This window comes from Anas platyrhynchos, chromosome 24 (genome assembly GCF_047663525.1).
Source record: "Anas platyrhynchos isolate ZD024472 breed Pekin duck chromosome 24, IASCAAS_PekinDuck_T2T, whole genome shotgun sequence".
NCBI lineage: Eukaryota > Metazoa > Chordata > Aves > Anseriformes > Anatidae > Anas > Anas platyrhynchos.
The window spans coordinates 798,852-814,741 of record NC_092610.1 but is presented as its reverse complement, the minus strand read 5'-3'; the positions used below and the strand labels follow the sequence as shown (position 1 = coordinate 814,741).

Here is a 15,890-nt window from a genome sequence, read left to right as displayed (position 1 = left end):
AAACTTTCCTTTTCCTTCCCTGTCGTTGCCCAGCACAAGCTAGAAGCTGCTCTTCTGGCACTTGGGCAGTTCCAGCACGCATTAGCAGAGCTGATGGCGTGGCTGACCCACACCGAGGAGTTGCTTGATGCGCAGAAACCCATCAATGGAGACCCAAAAGTCATCGAGGTTGAACTTGCAAAGCACCATGTGAGTAGTCTCACTCTGTGTCACTTTTTGATCCATTCCTGTTGCACAATTTTCTCTCATGAAGGGTTTGAGTTGGTTTGGTTCAAGTCCACAAGAGCACGCTGGAATTAACAGGGTGTTTACAGAGATGTCCAACATTTGCCCAACGTGTCTCATGTAGGTGCTGAAGAACGATGTCTTGGCCCACCAAGCAACCGTGGAGACAGTGAACAAAGCAGGCAACGAGCTCCTGGAGTCCAGCGCAGGGGACGATGCCAGCAGCCTGCGGAACCGCCTGGAGAAGCTGAACGCGTGCTGGGAGTCGGTGCTGCAGAAGACAGAGGAGAGGGAGCAGCAGCTGCAGTCCACCCTCCAGCAGGTCAGGGCACACGGCGGGTACTGGCCTGCACAGAGGGAGCTGCTTCTGGAGCAAAGGGGAGAGGGGCTGGAGACCCTGGGCTTTCAGTGCTGTGCTTTCCATCTAACTGTCCTGGAGCAGTGCAGTGCTCAAGGACAGAGATGCGCAAGCTTCACAGTGAGATTTAGAAGCAGGCAGCTTTTTGTTTGCAAAACCAACTGTGTTTTGTGTATTTGCCAGACTGACATGGTTAAGGGGGTACCTTGTGCATCCCTCTTAACGCGCTGTTCAGTCCAGCGCTGCCTCTTTATCTGGTTTTGAAGCCAGCACTGCGTTAACCCTGGCGCATGATCAATGGTGGCTGATGTCATCTGATGGTGGCCGATTATATGTTCCCGAACAGGCCCAGGGTTTCCATGGTGAGATTGAAGACTTCCTCCTGTGGCTAACGAGAATGGAGAGCCAATTGTCTGCATCGAAGCCCACGGGAGGTCTGCCAGAAACTGCCCGGGAACAGCTCAATGCCCACATGGTAATTTCTTGGGGCAGATTTTCAGCTTTCAATTCCACAAGCTTTTGTCTGTTAAATATCAGCATCAAAACTTCTCCTTTATGTGTCTGATGGGAAGGGAGATGAGAGCTTCTCTGCTCTCTTACAGATAAATTTGCACTTGATGCCTGGACAAGCATCACAGTGCTTTAAGCACCATCCTCTGCTCAAAGTGGCACGCTGCTGTCGCTGTGCTGCCTGCCCAGAACTTAATTTTCTCATCACCTTGAGTTGCAGCGAGCTGCAGCCCCTTTCTGAGCTCCTGCTTTGTCTAACGCTTCGGTGCTGCCTCGCTTGCAGGAGCTGTACGGCCAGCTGAAAGCGCAGGAGGATGTGTACAGCCAGCTGCTGGCCAAGGGGCGACTGATGCTGCTGAACCGCGACGACTCGGGCTCCGGCTCCAAGACGGAGCAGAGCGTAGCGCTGCTGGAGCAGAAGTGGTGTCTGGTCAGCACCAAGATGGAGGAGAGAAAGGTATTGTTTGCAGAGACACCGTCTGTCCTTACCCCACGAGCTGGACCAACAGCAGGTGCCCCCTGCCTGCTGCTCTGCTCTACCCTGGGAGTGCAAGGAGACAGATAAGGCTGGAGAGGAGGGTTGTTTTTGTTTTTTTTTAATAACCTCTCTTGGGTTGCACAGGTTGAATTTGTCATCCAAATGGTGCTGCCTGAGAGCTGAGCTAGTATTTATTTTTACATAGTTGTAAAATTTGGTTAAATCACACAGAAAATGAGAGTAAAATTGCATTTGGATTAGTTTCGAGGAGGGGTGGTAAGAAACCTCCTGCAGCTCTGAAAGACACACTTTGTTGGTCCTCTGCGTGAGACAGCAGGCCAAATCCTCCTCTGAGCTGCCTCCATTCTAGTGTTTTGGCCGGTGATGAGATAAAACAAGGGACGCGGTGGCCTCAGCCCAGAATAAATTTGTGGTGCTGCAGCTGTTGCCATCGAAATGTCATCCACCTCCCATTTACTGAGAGCTCTTCCCATGGTGATCCCTTTCTCGGGAAGCTGAGGGCGACGCAGCTGCTTGTGTGTCGATAATGGAGTTGTCTCCCCTTTCACGTGCGACTCTTGCCCGTGGGTTTTGAAAGAAACCAATTCTGAAGCGGCGGCTTTCATTGAAACCTCCTCGCCTTGGTAAACAAGTCGTGTTTCCTGGCCGAGTTGACAAGGTTCCCATTAGAGGCGCGTTTCAGCAGGGACACAAAGCCTGCCCTTGTCTGGGAAACCGCAGATCGGGAGCTCTCGCCCTCAGTGTTGGTTTTTTCCCCCCCTCCTTCCCCACTGCTGCAGGCGAAGCTGGAGGAGGCTCTTGCCCTGGCCACGGACTTCCAGAACTCCCTGCAGGACTTCATCAACTGGCTGACACTGGCTGAGCAGAGCCTGAACATCGTGCCCCCGCCCAGCCTCATCCTCAGCGCCGTGCTGGCCCAGATCGATGAGCACAAGGTGCGCAGGACGGCTTCACGGGGCGGTGGGAGCAACTGTGGGACCTGAACCCCCACCCAAGCACACGGTGCTTGTGGGCACGTCCAGGGCTCCTTACAGATAGGAGCACGTCTTTGCTGTTTGCAGGTGTTTGCCAACGAAGTGAACGCTCACCGGGATCGCATCATCGAGCTGGACCAAACTGGGAACCAGCTGAAGTTTCTCAGTCAAAAGCAGGACGTGGTGTTGATCAAGAATCTGCTGGTGAGCGTCCAGTCCCGCTGGGAGAAGGTCGTGCAGCGCTCAGTGGAGCGGGGCCGGGCTCTCGATGACGCCAGGAAGCGAGCCAAGCAGGTGAGGAACACGAGGAGGGTGCGACAGACCCCGAGGCATGGCCAGCCCTGGGGGCAGGAGGTCCCGAGACCGGAGCGGGACTGGAGGCAGCTTCAGTGTGAAGTTTCAAACTTGCTTCTGTTTCTTTGCAGTTCCACGAAGCTTGGAAGAAACTGATTGATTGGTTGGAGGATGCAGAGAATCACCTGGATTCCGAGCTGGAGATTTCCAATGATCCTGACAAAATCAAGCTCCAGCTCTCCAAACACAAGGTAAAGCTCTGATGGTGCAAGACTGACGCTCGCCGTGGGGTGGGAGGGCAATTTGTCAGGAGGGAGCGGGGCAATGTCTCCTCTGCTCTCAGAACAGGGGAAAGGCATGGCCATGCTTAATGCTGCAGAAGAAAATGTACAGCCAGGGATCCACGCCAGAGCCATGTGTCTTCTTTGCGAGGTCAGGCTTTCTGAAGCAGTTTTGTTTTCTCTCCCCATTCCCAGGAGTTCCAGAAGACGCTGGGTGGAAAGCAGCCTGTCTACGACACCACCATCAGGACGGGCAGAGCGCTCAAAGAAAAAGCCTTGCTTCCGGATGACACTCAAAAGCTGGACAATTTACTGGGAGAAGTCCGGGATAAATGGGACACGGTGTGCGGCAAATCTGTGGAAAGGTAAATCCAGCCCCGGGGTCGTACCAGCAGGGCTTGTTTGCCAGGGGCTGGCAAAGCGGGGAGCAGCAGAAGGGAGGTTGGACCGAGAGCACGTGGTGATTTTGTGGGGTGGTCGGAGGGTGGAGAAGTTCACTGGGCAATGACAAAAGGAGATGTTCATGAAAGCTCACGGGGATATCTGTTTTTTTCAGGCAGCACAAGCTGGAAGAAGCCCTCTTGTTCTCTGGCCAGTTCATGGATGCGCTGCAGGCCTTGGTGGACTGGCTGTACAAGGTGGAGCCCCAGCTGGCTGAAGACCAGCCTGTCCACGGTGACCTGGACCTGGTCATGAACCTGATGGATGCTCACAAGGTGAGAGCTCCTTCTGCAGTTCTTCTTGGGGATGTGAGCAGAGCTCGTCTTCCCTGAGTGCCAAACAACAGAGGAGCCAAAGCTGGTGGCTCGCCGTGGAGCTGCATCTCACTGCATTGAGCTGGACAAGGAGGGCAAAAACAGGGTGAACAAGTGGGAAGAAACTTTTCTGTTCCTGGAAAGGTTTCAGGGCCTGGAGCTGTGTTCCTCCAAGACACTACCAGATAGATCTGTTGAGGATTCAGTTTTGAAGAGGTGGCTGAGTTTATAGTCCTCTATAAACTTTGGTCTTGGCAGTTCTCTCCAGCGTGTCTCAGAAGCTGGTGCTCCCAGTTTTGGATTAGGTCACACATGAAATCTGCAGACAGGGCTTGGGCTTCTGCTCAAAGCAGCTGCTTGCACTGCAGCCTGAACCTTCTGCTCTGGGTCACGGCCACTCTGCAGGGTGCAGTGGTGGCAAGTCTGGGCTCCTGCCCTTCAGAGAGCTTTGACAGTGCTGAGTTCTCTGCCCGTGTGCACTGAGGTTAAAACATGCTCAGGTGTTGCATGTGCCGGCCAGTTCCCAGCCTGCCTGCCATCCCACCTAGCTGGGCAGTGGGTGCAAAATCCATGCCACAAACTATTCAAGATGTGGCTCCCAGTCTTACCCTGTGTGAAACAGCTCTCTGGGATTGACCCATTTGGCTTTGGCCCTCTCTTCCTTCAGGTCTTCCAGAAGGAGCTGGGGAAGCGCACGGGGACTGTCCAGGTGCTCAAGCGCTCTGGCCGGGAGCTCATCGAGAACAGCCGGGATGACACCACCTGGGTGAAAGTGCAGCTGCAAGAGCTGAGCAACCGCTGGGACACGGTGTGCAAGCTGTCTGTGTCGAAACAAACACGCCTGGAACAGGCCTTGAAGCAGGTGAGCAAAAGGCTACCAGTGGAAATGGGTTTGGAGAGCTTTGCCTGTGCCGTAGGGTTGTGTCCTGGGCTGCAACACAAACACCTCCCTTGGAAGAGATGCGCTGGGTGCCTCCCCCTGTGCCCAGGCAGAGGCAACCAATTTCCTGGCTAAGCAGGACACCCCAGTCCTGTAGCTGCTACCAGTGAGAACTGCAAAGCAGCACCAGTTCCTTACCTTTTCCTCAATGAAGAGCTGATAAAGGCTTGTTTGAAAAGGGAGGACGGAAAGATCTTGCTGATGTGTGCAGCAGGCAGGTGGGAAGAGGCTGCTGATCAGAGGCTGTTCAGGCTTGGTTTTGCTGAAGTTCAGTGCAAGAAAAAGACATAGACTTGAGCTGAAAGAAAGGTCAGAAGGCTCTTACGTAGATTTTATGTCAAGTAGGCAATTTGCAGAATAAACTACCCAGGTGCCAAATTGGCCAGAGCGCAGGTAGCTGGGCTGTTTTTAAAAAACACCGAGTTCTGTGGCACAGCTGGTGCCAAGGAGAGGGCCAGGAGCATGACCGCTGCCTCTGGGTTCAGGCCAGAGCTGCAGAGCCCTGTGCTGGTGCTGGGCAGGTCCAGGCCAACAGGCAGGTCTTTCTTCTCTTTTCTTTTTCTTGTTTTTAAGTCCCTTTCAGCCCCTTGTCTCTCCAGCTCCCAACTGTGACTTGCCTGGCACGTGTCCCGAGGAGGGCTGATGCATGTGCTTCTGTGTCCGCAGGCAGAGGAGTTCAGGACGGCCGTGCACATGCTGCTGGAGTGGCTCTCGGAGGCAGAGCAGTCCCTGCGCTTTCGGGGAGCGCTTCCTGACGATGCTGAGGCGCTGCAGTCCCTCATCGACGTTCACAAGGTGACAGGGAGCTCTGGGTCACAGCGTGGAGCTGCCCTCAGGGTCAAGGGCAGGTGCCAGGAGCATGGGGCAGCTCTCTGCCTTCTCTTTTTAGAGCAGCCTGAGCAAAATTTATGAGCAACAATACTGCAAAATAATCCGTTTGGGCCTTGCTTAAATTCCTGTGTTTTGTGTTTCAAGAGACGAAGGGAAATTAAATTGGCTTTATAAAGAAAAATAAAAAAAGACACCAGTTGGATAGGAAAATAATATGGGCTACTAATTTTGATGAGAAGTGTTCCCATGCAGAGCTTGCAGATGGGTGCAGGGTGGGGGCTGGCAGGGCTGGGTGGCCCCTGCCATGTGCCAGCCCCTCACACCTGGCCCGCGTGTGCCCCTCTCCCAGGAGTTCATGAAGAAAGTGGAGGAGAAGAGGGTGGACGTGAACGCAGCAGTGGGGATGGGAGAGGTCATCCTGGCCGCCTGCCACCCCGACTGCATCACCACCATCAAGCACTGGATCACCATCATCCGGGCCAGGTTCGAGGAGGTGAGTCCCCAGAGGCTCGTGTCCAGCCAGGGTGGGCAGCTCTGGGGCAGCGTGGCCCTGAGCTGCTGCCCGGTCCCTGAGCTGCTGCCCGGTCCCAGAGCATGCTCCTGTTGTTGCTTTTCATCCCCCTGTTTTCCCCTGCTGGGCTGATGGCCCTCTCGGCACCCCCAACAGGTTCTCACGTGGGCCAAGCAGCACCAGCAGAGGCTGGAGTCTGCGCTCTCAGAGCTGGTGGCGAACGCAGAGCTTCTGGAAGAGCTCCTGGCCTGGATCCAGTGGGCTGAGACCACCCTGATCCAGCGGGATCAGGAGGCGATGCCTCAAAACATCGACCAGGTCAAAGCCCTCATCACTGAGCACCAGGTAAGCCCTGTGCCGAAGCAAGTTTGCTTTTCTGTGCCATGGGGAGCACCGCGGGCCCTTGGGAGAGGGCAAATGGGGTTTTATTCCTGCCGTGCTGTGGGGGAGGCACTGAATTCTGTTTAAGTCCTTATTAAAATAGCATCTTGCACATCCCAAGCTGTCGCTTAGGAGCAAAGCCAGCCCAGGGGATGAAATCAGGTGTTTGCAGATTCAAGTCCGAGCTGTGCAATTGCCCGACTGCGAGCCCACATCCCCCAACACACTGTGTTCTCCATGGGCTCGGCACGTCCAGGGAGAATCCAAACCAACAGTGGCTGGAGGCCAAAACCATCTCGAAACCGCTCACATTTTGTTGCTTCTGTGTTTTGACAGTCCTTCATGGAGGAGATGACACGGAAACAGCCGGATGTGGACCGGGTCACCAAGACCTACAAGAGGAAAGCCACCGAGCCCCCCCACGGGCCGTTCATCGACAAGTCCCGCAGCAACAGTACGTACCCCTGCAGGGCAACATGTGCTGTGGTGGGAGGAAGTGGAATACGTAGGAAACTAATTAGCTCTGATTATCAATTACTGAGGCATCCTGCACTGACAGCCACCAGGAAGGCAGTGAAGCTTGTCGGGAGGGGAGAATCCAGGTGGCGATTGCAAAACCGCCTCTGCCAGGGGTGCTGAGCCTGCCCTCGTCTCGGTTGTCTCAGCAGTGCTGGGAAGCGCACGCTGTCACTGCTCTCTGGGTTCTTTCCACACTTCTTTTGTGATTTATTATTTAATTGATTTGTTTTCTATACATTGCTGCTGCAAGGCAGAGTTCACAGTGAATCCCCTGGTGCCAGGGTGCGCTGGCAGGGCTTGGGGTGCAGGCTCCTGCCCCGTCCTGCCTTGGGGACACGGCTCCAGCCTGCGCTGCTGTTCGGAGAGCAGCAGGGCTGGGGGAACCTTTCTGTGCTAAACACACACTGCATTGCATCGCTGCTTGTCCTCCACCGCTCAGACTGACTGAACCCATCAGTACAACCTCTAATGCATTTTCTCCCCTTTTTCCAGGAAAATCTTTGAGCCAGGCTGCCCCCCCAGCCATGCCCATTATCTCCCAGTCGGAAACGAAGAACCCCCGCATTAACCAGCTCTCGGCCCGCTGGCAGCAGGTCTGGCTGCTGGCGCTGGAGAGGCAGCGGAAGCTCAACGATGCCCTGGACCGGCTGGAGGAGGTAACGGCCGCGCTGCCCGGCCGGGTGGGGAGCGGTGCCTGGGCCCCGGCACCAGAGGTGCTAGAAATTAGTGCTGCCTCTTGAATGGCCTGGGCCTCGCAGAAAAAGAAAAAGGAAAAAAAAAAAAAAAAAAAAAAAGGAGCTGTTCTAAAGCATTATGGCTGGAAACTGCCGTCTTTAATTAACTGCACATTAATGAACTGCTTTGTGCTCCTGGAGTTGATATCTGTCGAGGTAATGGCAGCCAGGCCTGCTTTATTCCTAGTAATTAGTTTAACTGATTAGTGCTACTGTATATATCTTTTCCAAACATCTAATGTAATTTTTGTTTTTATTTACGCTTAACAAAGCAGCTATGCCCAGAAGTGAGTGTTTTTGTTTTTCGTTGCTTTTTCTGTAGGTCAGTTCAGTTTATGCGTATTGATGTTTTCCCTTTGTTGCTTTTAACTCCAGGAATGTCTTTTTTTTTAAAAAAAAAAAAAGCGTTCAGAATTGTTGCATTACCTTGCTGTAAGCCCTCTCAAGCTGGTGGGGTTGTGGGAGCCCTTTTGGGGGGTTCAAAAGGGGTGTTAGTTTAAGAGGAGGTTGAGAGGCTTGTCCCAGCCTGGTGCTGTGGGTGTTGCTGGATGTTCCCCAGCCGCTGTCTTTCCTGGGAGACGAGCAAGAAAGCTTTCTGTGCTGCTTACAGGAAAGGGAGAGGGGAAACGGGGACAGGGAGAGGGGAGACGAGCACCCACAAGGGTGATGGCCGTGGGTGTTCCCCCCACGAGGCAGAGTGGGGGCAAGGAGACCCCCCTGAGGTGTGCAGCGAGGCGGGTGTGTGTGCGTCTGTGTGCACGTAGCTGGCTCTGCGTCTGTGTCCGTACACGGCCGTGGGGGATGCTTCATCCCGTGTCGGTGCTGACGTGGTGCCCGGTCCGCGTGGTGCTGTGGGCTGCGCTCTGTGTCGTGCTGTTCTGGGGGGTCCGTCCGAGCAGCCCCTCATGTGCGGGGCTCCCCCGGCTCAGCCCTCCCGGAGCTCGGGCTCTGGGCATTAGCAGGGACCTGGCACGGTCCCCGGGAGGCTGGTGCAGGGGGTGCTGTGGAGCTGGGTGCCTTTCCTCCGGGGATTTCCTGCACTGACTCTTGGTTTCCTTCCAGTTGAAGGAGTTTGCAAACTTCGACTTCGATGTCTGGCGGAAGAAGTACATGCGCTGGATGAACCACAAGAAGTCCCGCGTCATGGACTTCTTCCGGCGCATTGACAAAGACCAGGATGGGAAAATCACCCGGCAGGAGTTCATCGATGGCATCCTGGCCTCTAGTAAGTCCCCGTCCTCCTGAAAGGGGCTCAGAAAACGGCCACCTCGTTGTGACAAGAGGCTGCTGCCGCCTGAGGACCGGGCTGCAGACCGTGCTCTGAGGGATGAGGTCTGCGCACCAGTTTCTCATTTCTTCCTCCTTCCAGAATTCCCCACCACGAAGCTGGAGATGACGGCGGTGGCCGACATCTTTGACCGTGACGGCGACGGCTACATCGATTACTACGAGTTTGTGGCTGCTCTCCATCCGAACAAGGATGCCTACCGCCCAACCACCGATGCGGACAAAATCGAAGATGAGGTGAAGCACCTGGCAGGGCGGGCGCTGTGGTTTGGGGAGGTTCGGGCTGCAGGCTGGCAGGGGGGAAACAAAGAGGGAAGAAAGAGCTGTGCTGGTGCTGAGCCAAAATAATTCATCCATGTATCGCCGGTACCCACTGTGCGTTTGAAGGAAAAGCTGCTTAGGTTTGTATTTTATCCAAGCAATGCCTTGTGCCGGGGAGACTCAGACCCTGGCCCCTTACCTTTCTTTTTTGTCGGCGGCAGGTCACCCGGCAAGTGGCCCAGTGCAAGTGTGCCAAGAGGTTTCAAGTGGAGCAGATCGGCGAGAACAAATACCGGGTAAGGCACAGGGCTCTGAACACTGCCCCAGCAGCACCAGTGCCCCCCAGGGAGGTTACCCATGGGCTGCCTGCAGCCCCCGGGGTGCCCAGCATGGGGGGAGCCCCGGCCCCGGCCCCAGGGACCCACGGGGACCTCACCCCGTGGCACACCACGTCCCAGGGAGGCAGCGGTGCCTCAGCCCCGTTTGCCCAGCGCTGTGCCCGGCCCCAGGGCGTGCCCCATGCCGGGAGCTGCAGGAGAGCATAAAAGTGGCACTGTTCTGGGGCGGGCAGCATGAAGTGCTGCATTCACTGCCGCCGCCGGCTGCCCTTGAAGTTCTCCTGGTGGATGAGTGTACCTTACGCCCGTGTTTTTCTTAGCTCGCTCCTGAAGAAGGAGAATAATTTCCTTAAAGAATCTCTTTGTAACGGGCTCGGTGTTTACGTTTCAAATTATTCACCGAGGTAAACTTCTGAAGCAAGCTGGCAGCAAACCCGCCTGGTTTCCTGCGCGTTGTTTTCAGGACTCGCGGCTCGGCACGGAGGGGCTGAGCCGAGCGCTCCGGGCGCGTTGCTGCCGGCTGAGCTGCGGCTGCTGCCCGAGAGCCAAGCAGCAGAACCCCCTATTTCTAACTCCCCGCAGTTAACAGTTTTCGTGATTATTGCACTGTTAATCCCATAAAATGTTTTTCTTGTTTTTTTTCTTTTCTTTCCTCTCGCTCTTGACTTCCCTTCCCCCCTCCCCAACCCTTATCCCTCCACAACTTCTCTCCTCCGTAGTTCTTCCTCGGCAATCAGGTACAGTTTGCCTTGCAATGCTCTCACCTCTTCATAACAATCGTAGCTTGTGTGTCGTACTGCGCTCTGTCCTTTGTTGCTGTGGGAGGATGTGACCTGTAACGTGCTGCCTTAGAGAGCTTGTTAGCTGCTCGCAGAGCCTGGTACAGGGGCGTGCGCAAGCTGGGATCGCTATCCAAAAAAAAATTAAAGACTGCATCGTGCAGAAAGAAGGGAAAAGTTCAATGGGAAAAATCAGAAAGGGAGAGTTTTCTCTCTCCTGGGCTCCTTTCTTGGCTACCCTGGGGATGTTTGTGGCAACCTCCAGAGGTGCTGAGCCACAGCCCCCTGCAGCAGGCAGCGCTGCTGGGCAGATTTCTGCCGCCCTCAGGACACGGGGGTAGAACACGCACGAGGGCTGTACCAGGCTCTGGATGGGTTTGGATCACAATCACCATGGAATGAGAACGCCAGGTCCACATGTTTAATCCTGTAGGTAATGATAACTAAACCTCCATCCCTGCTGCACCCGCTGAGTAACTCCTAAGGGGAGCAAGGCTCGCACAAACCACGCATGTCCCCCTGGTGTGACCGTGGTTAGCGGGGCCATGTGTCAAAGTGCCGGCTGCTGCGGTGCTCAGAGCTCTTCTTTTAACAGGACTGGAGCAGCACATGTCGTTAGATGTGCCCACTGGCCCCACACAGGTTTATTTTTCATGTGGACTAAAGGTGCCCTACCAAAAACATGCCCCAAAAGAACTAAGCTTGGATTTCCGTAGTGAACGGAACCAAGAGAGCTCTGGCTTTGTTTTAGACAGCGATTTTAGAAAAATTCTCAATGGCAACTGAAAAATAATCTAAATGTGGCAGTGGAAATGAGAACTGACACATCCCTGGCTCAGAGGAGCTGTGCTCCTCGGCTGTCTGGAGATCTGTCTGCCCTGGCACATCACTGCCCGGCGGGCTGGTGTCCGCCCCGCTGACCGAGCTCTGGATGCGGTGCCCGAAGCACGCTGAGCCCTCAGAGTGAGGCAGCTCCATCCCGGCACAGCTGCAGCACCTCTCACAGCTGTGCTGGGGCAAGCAGGTTTTGGGAGGACCCCAAGCTGGGGACAGACCCCATTCCAGCACCCCCAGGTGGCCGGGAACCTGCTCCCTCCTTTCCCCCACCTCTCCATGTGGCTTGCACTGTGTTTTCATTTTGTCTCTTGTTTTTTGTATCGCTGTCCACCCAGGGAAAATGTTACTGCTTTTTTTTTTGTTTGTTTTTTCCTTTTTTTTAATCATTCTGAAGGTGGTCTTGGTTCCTAAGAGTGGTTCCCCAACCTCCTTGTTGGAGCAGGGGCTTTGCAGGGATGGGTGTAGGGTGTAGGGCGGCTGCTCCCCCGCAGTGCAGGAGGCATCCAGGAGCCTGGGCTTGGCTCTCCGGGAGGCTCAGGGAGCTTTGGGAAACAGCCGCCTGCTTCTGATCCGGGGTGCACTTGTTTGAAATTGCAGGTGTTTCAAATCACTAATGTACATTGCAATCACTAATCAACATTTCTGCGGGATTCCTGCCTGGATTCCCATCACTGCACTCACTGAAACATCCTCACGGGGCGATCTCCGCAGCGGGAGCTTTGTGGCTGGTTGGGGTCAGGTCTGAGGCTCAGCGAAATCCCTGGGCTTCAGACTTGATCCGAGGTTTCTTGCTCAGCGGTGACACAGCACTGCCTGCCTTGCTGTTTCACCAGCCCTCAGTGATCCGTATCGGCCGTCTCTTTTCCAAGCAGACTGCACCAGGAGCGTCAGGGCATTGACAGCCTCTCTGTCTTTGATAACAAGAAGGAACCCTACAATTCTGGCTGCAAAAATCACCCAATGGCCAAATTCCCAATTCTCATTTGCTGCTCTAAAAAAATCTGTCTTTTATTTTATAACTAAAGGATTTTGATAGCTGCATGATTTTAATACCAAGCAGCAGAAAAACTGTAAATTGGTGCCAGGGAGGCATTTGATCCATAAAGGCATATCTGGAGAAATGGTGGAAGCATTCAATAGACCAATAACAGTTTTTGGGACCACAGAATTTCCAGTAGCGTAGTGGCAGGCGTGGTCCCGCCTTGCCCTGGTGCAGCCCGCGGCGGGGAGGAGCTGTGCTTCCCTCATGGCCCTTCCTGAGCTCTGGTTTTTGGCTCCGCAGTTCGGCGATTCCCAGCAGCTGCGGCTGGTCCGCATCCTGCGGAGCACGGTCATGGTCCGCGTGGGAGGAGGATGGATGGCCCTGGATGAGTTCCTGGTGAAGAACGATCCTTGCAGAGGTAAGGCTCTGGGTTTTAGCAGATGTTGCCTTCTCTCCCAGTCACAGGAGTCTGAGAACTTTCCCTCTGTGGCTCTTGGGGGCCAGGCAGCACCAGGCACTGCGGGGAGCGGGTCGGGGTGCCCAGGAACGGGCAGCAACTGGAGAGAATGGATCCAAAGCAAACCACAAAACTGCAACTGCGAGGCACGCTGGGTGGGGGAAAAGCACTGGAGAGAAAGATGAGCAAGGGTTGTGGCCAGGAACAGAGTGCATCAAGGTGCAAGGCAGGAATCTGAAGTTCTCTCCCATCAGCAGTGCTGCCTTCGGTGCCTCGTAGGCTGAGAGGCTTTGCAAGAGGATCCCCAGCACGTTTCGTGGGAGGGGAGGCGGGATAAGTGCTCTGGCAAAGCAGAGAGCAGCCATCTGTGAAAGGGGGCCAGGGACCCTCCTTTCTGCCCCCTTTTCCAGCAGGAAAGGAGCATTGAGCAGCTCTTCCTGCAGCTCCCTGCACGTGGTGGAGGTCGGGTCTGTTCTCCATATGCTCCTATCTCACCGGGGTCTCTGAGATGTTGATTGCTTTGGATGTGTCGTCTTCAGGCTGATGCTCACCCACTGCTTGCTTCTGTTATCGAATGGCTGGTGCTGAAAGCAGCAGGATTTAAAGTCTGCTGCTTGCTCGGTGTAACCTTTAGGATTTCACTCGTGCAGCTCTGCTCCTTTGTCCTCTGTTAACGCTTTGCAGCAGATGTTGCAGAGCGCTGACATCGAGGTTATTTCCATCCCGGGGTTATCTCAGCGTGGTGCTTCTGTTCTGTGATTGCTTCTTTGGCTTTCTGCTCTGTAAGGCATTGCCTCTCAAATTGCTACCGTCCCCTATCACCCAAAATACATGATGAGCCTCAGGAACGATGTCGGGTCCGTGCAAACCTCAGCTCTCCTCTCCCGTTTCCCCTTCCAGCGCGAGGTCGGACCAACCTTGAACTTCGGGAGAAATTCATCTTGCCAGAAGGGGCCTCCCAGGGAATGACACCGTTCCGGTCGCGGGGCCGGAGATCAAAGCCATCCTCCCGGGCTGCCTCCCCAACTCGGTCCAGTTCCAGTGCCAGCCAGAGCAACCACAGCTGCGCCTCCATGCCATCGTCTCCTGCAACCCCAGCCAGCGGAGCCAAGGTAGGGTTTTGGGCGTGCAGCCTTTCCCTTTGGTCCTTTAGGAGCCGGTGGCCCCCAGACCCGTCCCGGTGAGGTGAGATGCTGCAGGAGGTGCGAGGAGGAGGAAGGCTGGGGCCTCATCAGCTGTCGTGGCCTCTGTTGGAAGATGTTCGTGGTGGGGTGTGCAGGAACAGCCCCGCTGGCTGTGCGGGGCGGGCAGGGTGGGATGGCTCAGGACGGTTTCCACCTCGTTCCCCTGCACCACGTCTGAGCAGAGCTCCTGCGGGCGGGCGATCGCAGCTGCTGCAGCCCTGAGTCAGGCCAGTGCGCAGGGAGCAGCGACTGCCCGGCCTCTGCTGTCCCATCACACCGTTTGCCATGCATGGTTTAATTTCATCATTTGTTCGTTTGTTTTCCATTTTTGAATTTATGTATTTCCCGTTTGGTTCTCTCGTTTCATTTTAGTGCTGTTCTCCCCTCATTCCAGATACTTTTCTGTTCCATTTTTTTTTTCACTCACTCCCGCCTCTCCCCCCTCTCTGGATTTTCCATTTCACAGACTCCACATCACTTCTCTCGATGTTATGACAAACCCTGGTTGATAAACAGTAAAGCGGGCACCCCTCTGAGGGGATTCGATTATTCCGACTTCCAGCTCTCGAGCTCCGAGGTAGGGTATGGTCTCGTAGCCCCGAGGACCTGGCGGCAGGCTGGAGTGCGGCTCACAGACAAGTCCTGCTTCCTTGCCTGCCTAACGCTTTCCTTTTGGTAGAGCAGCGCTTTTAGCACCGCTGTCACAAGGCCTGTTAGCGTTTTTCATGGGTTTCTAACTCGGATTAAGCAAAGTGCCAACCTTAGAGTAAAGCACAACGTGCAGACGGCTTGTGATGCACATTTACCTCTTGTCAAACCAAAAGATTAACATTTATCACGTTGTGCTTTTAAAAAAGAGAATATTTCCAAGCTTTACCAGCCTTTCAGCACTCAAAATAGGCCGCGATTGGCATTCAAAAACTGAAATTCAGCAGCCGAGTTGAGACTTGAAAATCAGCTACAGCGCATGCACAGTAACCGCTGCCTTCGTGTCACGGAGCGCTCGTGTTACCGCCTGGTGTGTCCGGCAGTAACGCAGCCTGGCTGCACTTGGATGCTCCAAGGAGGATGAATTCGGGCCGACACTTCAATCTGCCGAACGTCCCAGCCTCCTTGCCGACTTTTCTGACCCCGCGAATATGAAATACTTGGGTAGATTTTAGTGATTCGCTGATGGCAATGGCAAAATAACTTGATCTTGCTTGAAAGTGCTTTCAAACGGAAAAGGCGTTCTTCTAGATCCGCAGAAGGTCAGGAGTACTTTCTGAACTGCCCTAAACCGCCTGCTTGCTGCTGTAACTTGTTTCTGGAATAGGATCAAGGATGAGAATCGAGATCTCTGATGATGGGACCGGTCCCTTCCAATCCCGTGTCAATGGATTGTAATTCCCACTGAGGCCGAAGGAGAGCCCGCTGCTTGGCTCCCCTTCTGCGTCCCTCTCCCCCATCGTGGCTCCAGTTTCATGAGATGTTCAGATTTTTTAAGCTTCCCCAAAATCACAGAGTCGCAGGGAGCTGAGGGGAACCTCTCCAGCTGCTGCCTTAAGCTCCTCGAGAGCCGCCCTGCGGCACCGCAGCACACCGGCGGGGAGGTTGGGGTGACAGGGGCAAGGTTTGGGGCACACCATGGGCTGGTGCTTCCCTGCAGCACCCTCACACCGCCCCAAAACTGAGCTTTCGTTCACGATAGAAACTGGAGCCTTGTTCCGGACAGATGCGGGCACCTCTCCCTCCCCGCACCCCCCCTCCAAGCCCCCGCTTTGTTCTGCAGTGCGGGAGCAAAGCTGCGCTGTGCTGCTCCCCATCTGCAACATCTTAAAGGTCACGGAAGCCCGTTTCATACGTGTGGCACAGGACACGACCGAAGCCTCATGACCGAAGCTGATCCACAGCCTCCCGCGTGTCCGTTTGTTGCTGGTGCTGAGCTGCCCGCATATTTTGCTTGATGTCCCT

General features: G+C 54.8%; 1 protein-coding gene across 20 annotated transcripts in view; it reads left to right on the top strand.

Moving 5' to 3' along the window:
* The window catches only part of MACF1 (microtubule actin crosslinking factor 1), a 136,281-nt gene that overhangs the window by 118,269 nt on the left and 2,122 nt on the right, over positions 1 to 15,890 (top strand). For 14 of the 20 annotated variants that reach the window (XM_072027378.1, XM_072027375.1, XM_072027384.1 and 11 more), the window contains 22 exons: positions 34 to 189; positions 350 to 547; positions 930 to 1,058; positions 1,377 to 1,550; positions 2,372 to 2,527; positions 2,654 to 2,860; positions 2,992 to 3,111; positions 3,337 to 3,506; positions 3,698 to 3,857; positions 4,564 to 4,758; positions 5,503 to 5,631; positions 6,017 to 6,160; positions 6,335 to 6,523; positions 6,896 to 7,013; positions 7,571 to 7,734; positions 8,875 to 9,037; positions 9,182 to 9,336; positions 9,582 to 9,656; positions 10,418 to 10,435; positions 12,597 to 12,714; positions 13,654 to 13,865; positions 14,404 to 14,514. In XM_072027378.1, coding sequence (XP_071883479.1) covers positions 34 to 189; positions 350 to 547; positions 930 to 1,058; positions 1,377 to 1,550; positions 2,372 to 2,527; positions 2,654 to 2,860; positions 2,992 to 3,111; positions 3,337 to 3,506; positions 3,698 to 3,857; positions 4,564 to 4,758; positions 5,503 to 5,631; positions 6,017 to 6,160; positions 6,335 to 6,523; positions 6,896 to 7,013; positions 7,571 to 7,734; positions 8,875 to 9,037; positions 9,182 to 9,336; positions 9,582 to 9,656; positions 10,418 to 10,435; positions 12,597 to 12,714; positions 13,654 to 13,865; positions 14,404 to 14,514 — 3,261 coding nt within the window. The remainder of the gene's footprint in view (positions 1 to 33; positions 190 to 349; positions 548 to 929; positions 1,059 to 1,376; positions 1,551 to 2,371; positions 2,528 to 2,653; positions 2,861 to 2,991; positions 3,112 to 3,336; positions 3,507 to 3,697; positions 3,858 to 4,563; positions 4,759 to 5,502; positions 5,632 to 6,016; positions 6,161 to 6,334; positions 6,524 to 6,895; positions 7,014 to 7,570; positions 7,735 to 8,874; positions 9,038 to 9,181; positions 9,337 to 9,581; positions 9,657 to 10,417; positions 10,436 to 12,596; positions 12,715 to 13,653; positions 13,866 to 14,403; positions 14,515 to 15,890) is intronic. The other 6 variants (XM_072027385.1, XM_072027386.1, XM_072027373.1 and 3 more) reach the window with 3 other exon arrangements.